Raw genomic sequence first — 8,513 nt, forward strand, 5'->3', positions numbered from 1 at the left:
ATTTAATTAATCTCTTTTAGCTTTATAATTACATAATTAATAAATTATTTGATATTATATTAAAGTTTTCATGTTATTTAATTAAATTTTTTTCTGATGATGTGTTAACAAGAAATGAAAGGTACTTTTTAAAATTGAGATGACACTTTAAAAATTGTACTTCTTGTAATGGATGATAAATAATGACGAAATAATATTTTATTAATTATATTAAATATTTTAATAATTTAATTGATGAAATAATCTTCAAAATAATATTTGTTAACAAAATTATGTTGGGGACCAAACCCAAAAAGGACAGCAAAAAGAAGCTTGAGACCTCACGGTATGAAATGGTGCACCCCCGTGACCACCACAGTATGGAACGTGTCCCCCCTCCATGATTCCCAAATCTCGAATCAAATTCGAACACGCCACTTCCAATTCCGGTATTAATAACCACAATCCTCCTCACAAAAGCTCTCATCATACTACAACAAAAAGAGGTTTATAAGACACTTTTTGAAAACCGTCATTTAAAAGGCTAATACGACACATTAGTTTATGAGTCCTATTTGATTTAATTTTATATGACTCTTAATTTTTATGTCTTATTAACATATCTTGACGTCCTATCATGTAATCTAATACGACACTTTTGATTGTCATATTATTTTATGATCTAATAGGGCACTTTTAAGTATCATATTATTTTAAAGAATAATAGGACATTTTAAAGTATCATATTATTTTAGAAATTAATAGAACATTTTTAAGTATCATGTTAATTTTAATAGTTAATAAGACATTTTTAATTGTTATATTAGTGTTTAAAAGCTAATAGAGGATACTTAAAGATGTCCTATTAAAATTTAAAATGACATGAATAACATATTATATTTAAAACCATTTTTAACTTGGCCCAAATCTTTTATATGATTTACTTAATCAGTACATTTTCTTAACCTAACTTATCCATAGGTTAAATTTTGACACGTCCCTGAAAATAATGTTATCAGTCCACTACAATCTCTTCGCTCGATTCGTCCTCCCTCGCCTCTCGCCTCTCGCCTCTCGCCTCGCTCACGGACGAACTCACGAACAGAAACCAATCCACGATTCACGAATCGAAATCGCAATCGGCCTTGACTCAATCGGCTATCGCTCTCGCTCTCGTTCTCTGCCTCTCTCGGGTCTCGACTATCGACCGGCTCTTGCTCTCGCATCTTGTGGCTTGTGAGGTTAGGGTTATTTTGAAATTATCTACCATACTTTACTTATATGATTAAAGATAATGTTTGATTAAGGACATGATAAATTTATATGATGTTATTTTCATATAGCTATGAATCTTCATAAAGTCTGATTAATATTGTAGGTTATTGGTTTTATTGTTTGATATATAAAGTCATATGTGATTCAACAAACTGTTTTGAACAAAGCTGTTTGAATATTTGAAATCATATCTTCATACATTCTGGATTAATATACTAGGTTATTGGTTTGCAGTTGAGTAATTTTGCATCATGTGTGATTGTATAGTTTAAAGCAAAATACATATATGTGTCATTACTATTGAATATGTTGAATCATATATGATGTATATTGTAAATACCAAAACTGTGTGGTCTAGTTGTGGTCTTTCATAGTCAATTATAAGGGTATCCGGTACAAACTTGTTCAATATATGTTATATACATTGTCTTTGAATATTAGTACAAGTTAAAACACATAACATAATCACATGTGTTTCGTGTAAGGGTATATAGTTGAATCATATCTGATTTATATTGTAAATACCAAAATAATGTAGTCTACTTGTGGTCTTACATAGTCTATTATAAGGGTATCATTACAAAGCAAGAGCCAAAACCATAAAAACTTGTTTGTTGTCGACAATAGTTTCATTATGCATTTCATGGTAAGTTGGTGTGTATGTCATCAAACTTATCTGTACCCTGGTAGTAAGATTGATATTCCTTATTTCTTTAATCCCAGCCTAGGTACGGGAAAAGAGGTAGAGGAAAGTAATTTGCTGCAGAAACTATCAGAAGCTTGCATTGTTGATTTCTMTTAGATTGACTCTTCAACTACACAAGTAAGTTTWTATGTTCATGGGTTTCAACTGAAGTTTTGCTGTTTGAGTATTAGCTATTAAAAAGACTAGGAGATAGTAGGATTGTAAACAAAGAGGGAGATAAATGGAGCTTTATATATAGCTATTCCTATGCTGCTTAAGATTAGTGAAATAAGCCAGTATTATGTAGGATCAAGTATAGTTATTATTCACTGTTTAGTTCTTGCTAGACTTTGCCGGCTTTTAATCATTATAATAAATAAAAGTATGTATTATTTTTCTCTTGGAAATAGACTTGCAAGCGTAATTTGTACCGGTGGAATTCTCGGTGCACAGGTAGGTTGTACCAAATTGTCCCTGGCCTAGTTTTTGACCCAACGTGTACAGATCACGAATGTTGGCTGTTTTATGACCAAGGACATAATAAGCCTGGTTCGCGTTCTGGCGGTTCATGGTGCTCTCTTTCCTGGAAGCAGGTGAGGATTTGGGATTGGTATTGGAACCTTTTCTGGGGAACTCTTTAGAGGCACTACGTGGTTGGTTAACGGTGGTGGGTGAGTGGCGTGAGGAGTTGTTAGATTGTGCAGTAGACGGGGTTCACTTGGAACTGGATTGGTATCCAGGCTGATTGAAGCCTTGATTTATTCTTACAGCAAAAGATCCACGACAAGTATTGCCCATAAAAATATCAAAAATCATATTCTTTTCCCCAATTTATCTTCTTTTGAATGTTATTTTGTAGGATTGAACAAGACATTCTCTGTTCTGGTCATTAATCAAACTAGACAAATGATAACATACATGTATATGAAAAGGGGACAGAATCTTGTAACAGATCAAATCAAACCAATGATCCAAAAACTATGAGAAGTGGATCATTCATTAAACAAACACATTACAAAATTTGTTAATGGAATGAAAAGAGCAATTAACATGTAATAGAAATGAATGAACATAGATGCATGTAAAGGGTAATTAAAAGGGGGGAAAAGGGATCTACGAACCAGGTTGAATGAAGACAAAATTGAAATGGCGATCACAATTCTTATATAGTATTRTCATACCTCAGTTAATCATCTTGATGTTCTGGCCTTCAAAATTAACTTATAGTATTATTTGGCCTCCTACCCTAATCTTATATCAGATTTTATGGAATTAGCTAGACCCTAAACAAGCTGCAATTAACAACCCCCTTCAAAATTAACTTATAGTATTATATCAGATTTTATACTAATGAGTGTCCTATAAAGCCCTTTTTGTTGTAGTGTCCCTCCGGAATCATCCACAATCGAACCATGGGAAGTGAAGGTTCCGATATGGTTGTGACGAGAAAACCAAGGATCCTTTGCCTCCATGGATTTCGAACCAGCGGCGAAATCTTCAGAATTCAATCGAAGAAATGGCCGGAATCGGTACTTGAAAAAGTCGAGTTGTTCTTCCCCGATGCACCGTTTCCTTGTAATGGAAAATCCGAAGTCGAAGGGATTTTCGATCCGCCTTWCTACGAATGGTTCCAATTCAGCAAGGTTAGATTATCTCTSTAATTCTTTGTGTTCCGATGTACTTCTTTTTCTAAGGAATTTTAGGGGTTTTGAAGGTTTTTTTCTGCGAATTAATTGCAGGAGTTTACGGAGTATGAGAATTTCGATAAATGTCTTGAATATATTGAAGAATGTATGATTAAGTATGCACCAATCGATGGATTGCTTGGATTCTCACAGGTTCATGATGATTTGTATCTGTTTTTTTTTTTCAGATTTAATTCGATGAATGCGAATTGAATTGAATGTTGGTGAATATCGATTTAGGGTGCAATTTTGGCAGCTGCATTGCCAGGACTGCAAGCTAAGGTATGTTCTTTCTGTCCATAACTAAACGCCATTGCTAAGTACAATTATCTATGCATAATGAATAACCATTGATACATACGTTGAATTCGATAAACACAATGTGAATAAATGTTTAAAAAATTTGTCATGCAAAGAACATGGGTGTTATTTAAGGGAAGCATAAGAATAAGTAATCCTTATGGTAAACGTTTATTACTGATTACTTCACAAATGAATATAATCTTTTGGATTGTTTCAAAATAAACGTTTAATGTTGAATACAACTTGAATAATGGTTTTCAAGTTTCACAATGTTTACTATTCTTATGTGAATATGTCCATATATATTGACATAATTAAATAAGAACTAAAAAAAGATGAAAAATCGAGAACCATGATGGATAGATTCGAATCCGGGTTATTTAATTTTAAAATCCAACAGTTGATGTTGTTCTAAGATTCTCTTTAATTTAACCATCCCCCTCTATATATACATATAGAGCTTGGTTCAAATACTAACCAATTTTTTTGTGTTAACTATGTTAACCAAGCTCAATCAATCATATTTCATCTTTTCTTTTGGTTCAAATGTAACTTATATATTAAATACAAGAGTATTTAAGTAATTTGTCATTTTATGTAACTCCCAAATAATTAATTGGGAGTTACAAATCTGAAAATATCATAATTGATCATGATGCAATATTGACATTGGGATTTCACACGTGTTCATGTTCTATAATTCACATTTATTTTAATCGACAGTTCTCACTTTTGACATATGAACACATCAGAAATCACATAGCCTTAGATGCCGTGATTCATAAGTGTTCATGTATATTCAAGTCACTAGGTGTTCATATGAATACATACACACACACGCACAGAACATGTGAAAACATGTGAACACATATGAAAACACATAGCCATAGATGTCTTGGTTCATAGATGTTTATGTACATACAACAGAGTTAGCTCCTGAATATACAGAAGATGTTCATACGGTTCACGTGTTGTTCATATGTCTAATCTTTTTTGTTTGATGTGGTTTGAAGATATACACAAGTTGTTCATATGTCTGACAACTCGTGTATCAAAGATAGATTACTTTTTACCTAAATATCCTTTGATATTTTGTTCACATATGTTAATTGAAAATATTAATTTAATAATTAATTTTTAAATATCATTAAATCACAACCGTTTATTATTCAAATTAACGGTCAAGATCGGTTAACAAAGTTAACACGATAATCTTGGTTAGCATTTGAACCATCCCCTATATAGATATATATATATATACACACACACACACACACACACACTAGTGGTGTAACTGCGCGATGCAGCACGGGTGAATCACAATTCTGAAACATTAGTTTAGCTTTGAATCATGAGTTTGTGTGGTTATTTTACAAGTCAACTAATATATAAAGTTGAAGACTAATATGGTGTATTAGTAAGATCGATTGAAAAAACAATTGCACACATGTTGAGTTTCTAAATCGATATAAAGTTGAAGGGTTGGGGTGGGGTACATGCAGGATTTGAAACCCTTTCTGATATTGTTGCTTCAAATTTCAGTTTACTTCAAGAGAAAGAATAAGTTTGAGTTTGAATTTGGGTTCAAAATAAGAAACAAACAAAGTGTCAAACAATTTTGGGAAGACTAAACATACATTTTTCACGTAAATATGATTTATTTAAATTTGAAACTTTGACCAAACAAATAATATGTTTTAAGCATTTGTACATTATGCAAAAATTTCTTGCATAAATTGATAGTATTTTATACTTTGAGACTTGTAATTAAGACTTTTGGTCTAAATGCTTATTAATGTAGTATAGATAAGAAGAAGAACAACAACAAAAGCTGCTCAATGTGGTGATTTTAAAAGTTTGTAAAGAGAAATAAATTTTGACCCAATTAGGATTTGGTGTTGCATAAACAATTTGTACATTGTGTAAAATATTTTGTAATTAAGAGATTTTTGAATTATTGCATAAAATGATGGTACTCTATGTTTTAAGGATTGTAGTTAAGATATAAGTCTAAATACTTATTAATGTAGTATATATATACTATTTAAAAGTTTTTGTTTTTTGTGTAATTTATTTAATTCATTTTTTGTATTTGAATTCAATGATTATCTTAAATATTTTTTTTAGATTTTTTTATATTTTGAAATGAAATATTTATCCAATATTTGATTATGTTTATCTATAAGTAGTTACACGAATTCAAAAAATGAAGTTTTAATAAGTTGTATTTATGCACAATTTACTTGGAATCTTAAATTTTAAGTAAAATGTATTAATAAATAATGATTTTTAAAAATTTTTGTTTATAATTATAATTATAATATAGATATAGATTCTAATGAGGATAGTACAGGGATTTGCATTGACGAAGGTACCAACGATAGAATTTATAATGATAGTATCAGGAGCAAAGTTAAAAAACGAATCCTTGGCTGAGAAGGCATATTCGGTTCCCATCCAATGTCCCTCTCTCCATTTTTTAGGTACCCTTCTTTTCCCTCTCTCTATGTCTATGTCTTTGCTTTTAGAAAACAACTCTATATATTTCAATTTTAATGTTTTGTTTTATTATTTATTTATATCGATGTAGTACGGTTTCTCATGATTTTGAGAAAGCGATGTAGTTATTACAACTCTTCGGGAGATTTATAAGTATATATAATCTCACCTCAAATGAGATTTTAATTAAATCCATGAGTATAAATGAATTTAATTGAAAAAGATCATTTACGTAAATAAAAAAATACATTGTTTAAAGTATAGTTATACATGTAAGTATATTAAATTTAAGTTAATGAAATTTAAAAAATAAGAATAAGGATATGAAAAACTTATTTAATAAATGTTAGATTTAATTTTTGAATATCATGTTTCAAACAAATTTTCTTGTCCACAAACTTCAACTAACACTCATGAATGAGGACATAATAGTAATGAATGGCATTTGTCATCTAACAAGAGCTATGGCTACATTTCAATTTGTACATCCGGTGTCTTTATTAAGACTATACAGCCTACATGGTTTGACTTGGATCTACTAAGACAGCCCCAACCTATCGTTTAATCACGATGAAAAAAAGTTAAAGGTCTTAAATGTGTGTTAATTGACTTTAAATTGATGTATGTTTCATTAAGTTAACCATAAAGTAAGCTTTTTTAACACTTAAAGATGGAAAAATTGAATATTTGTTTTGTATTTTTATGCAGGAGATGCAGACTTCTTGAAGCCACATGGGATTGAACTGTTGAAATCAGTTGAAGATGGTGTAATCATTCATCATCCTAAAGGCCATACAATTCCAAGACTTGGTAAACCTATGCCATTCTACATCATTTTATTACCTCTATTTCTATTTCTATTTCTATTTCACTCCACATCCATACCAACATATTCATTTCGACAGGGTAACACTAACTAAATCCATTAAAAATTTGGTGCCTTAAACCAAAATATAAGATTTCAAATTTCAATGCTAACTCCACATCTTCCATATTTCAGATGAAAAAGGGTTGGAGATTATGATGAAATTTCTTGATAGGATTCAAAAGATTGTTTCCAACAAGGAAGATGTAGTCACAGTTGGTTGAAATTTCTCTCGTAATTGTTGCATTTAAAAAGATGAACCCAGAAAAAAGATATCGACGACTGGTGCATAAATTTTCAATGCTAGTTTTCTAGTTTACAATCTTGTGAACCATATGCTTCCGCTACATCTAAATAACTGTTGCCTGTTGGAGGAAATTTATAGTCGACATCCCGGTATATTTAATTTGTGTTGATTATATATATATATATATATATATATATATATATATACACTATATTATAAAGTATTTGATAAAAACTCTTAAAAACCATTTTTTATGCGTAAAGTATTGTTTATTAATGCATATTACTTAAAACTCAAGATTACAAGTAGATTGTGCGTAAGTACAACTTATTAAAGCTTCATATCTAAATTTGTGTAACTAACTGCAGATAAACATAATCAAATACAGGATAAACATCTCATTTTAAATATAAAAAATCTAAAATATAATTAGAATAATCAACAGAATACTTAATTATTATCTTTATAAAATATTTCGTTACTAAACTTAAATTAAATTATAATAAAAAAATTAAAGAAATTACATAAAAAATAAGAACTTTTAAATAATTGATTTGATTAACATTGATATATTTTTTTAAAATTTTTATAATATTTTCAAATTTATTTTTTATTCAAAAATAAAATCATTGTTGCTTTCTTAAAAACACATAAAATCATATTATAACATCGACAGAGACAAATAATAAAATAGAACATAAAAATCGAGATGTGTCTCGCTACATTGCGTGGGTACTCTTCTAGTATATGTGTGTGTGTGTGTGTGTGTGTGTGTATATAGACTTGGGATCATGTGAGACCAGCCTGTTTTCGTGAGACCAGTGAGACCACCTTTTTACACTTGAAATTTTACAGCAAAATGCTGTAAATGTGACTTTTTTTAACCTTCACAGTGTTTTTGCTGTAAAGTTTATATGTAAAAATGTGGTCTCATGTGTCTCACGAAAACAGGTTGGTCTCACGTGAACCCAACCC

General features: G+C 30.3%; 1 protein-coding gene across 2 annotated transcripts; it reads left to right on the plus strand.

Moving 5' to 3' along the window:
* Positions 1-1,051: 1,051 nt before the first annotated feature.
* Positions 1,052-7,678, plus strand: LOC112503661 (rhodanese-like domain-containing protein 6). 2 transcript variants are annotated; one of them, XM_025107653.1, is made up of 8 exons: positions 1,052-1,220; positions 1,978-2,077; positions 3,307-3,582; positions 3,679-3,777; positions 3,865-3,906; positions 6,281-6,410; positions 7,135-7,236; positions 7,427-7,678. In XM_025107653.1, exons 3-8 carry the CDS (start codon positions 3,352-3,354, stop codon positions 7,513-7,515), a joined length of 693 nt encoding a protein of 230 aa, XP_024963421.1. In that variant the 5' UTR covers positions 1,052-1,220; positions 1,978-2,077; positions 3,307-3,351; the 3' UTR covers positions 7,516-7,678. The 2 variants fall into 2 exon arrangements, with proteins under 2 accessions (XP_024963421.1, XP_024963422.1); XM_025107654.1 differs by lacking the exon at positions 7,427-7,678 and having other exon boundaries at positions 6,281-6,407; positions 7,133-7,236.
* The last annotated feature ends 835 nt before the right edge of the window (positions 7,679-8,513 follow it).

The sequence above is a fragment of the Cynara cardunculus genome, unplaced genomic scaffold, assembly GCF_001531365.2.
Source record: "Cynara cardunculus var. scolymus isolate 2C unplaced genomic scaffold, CcrdV1 Un_Scaffold_3494, whole genome shotgun sequence".
Lineage (NCBI taxonomy): Eukaryota > Viridiplantae > Streptophyta > Magnoliopsida > Asterales > Asteraceae > Cynara > Cynara cardunculus.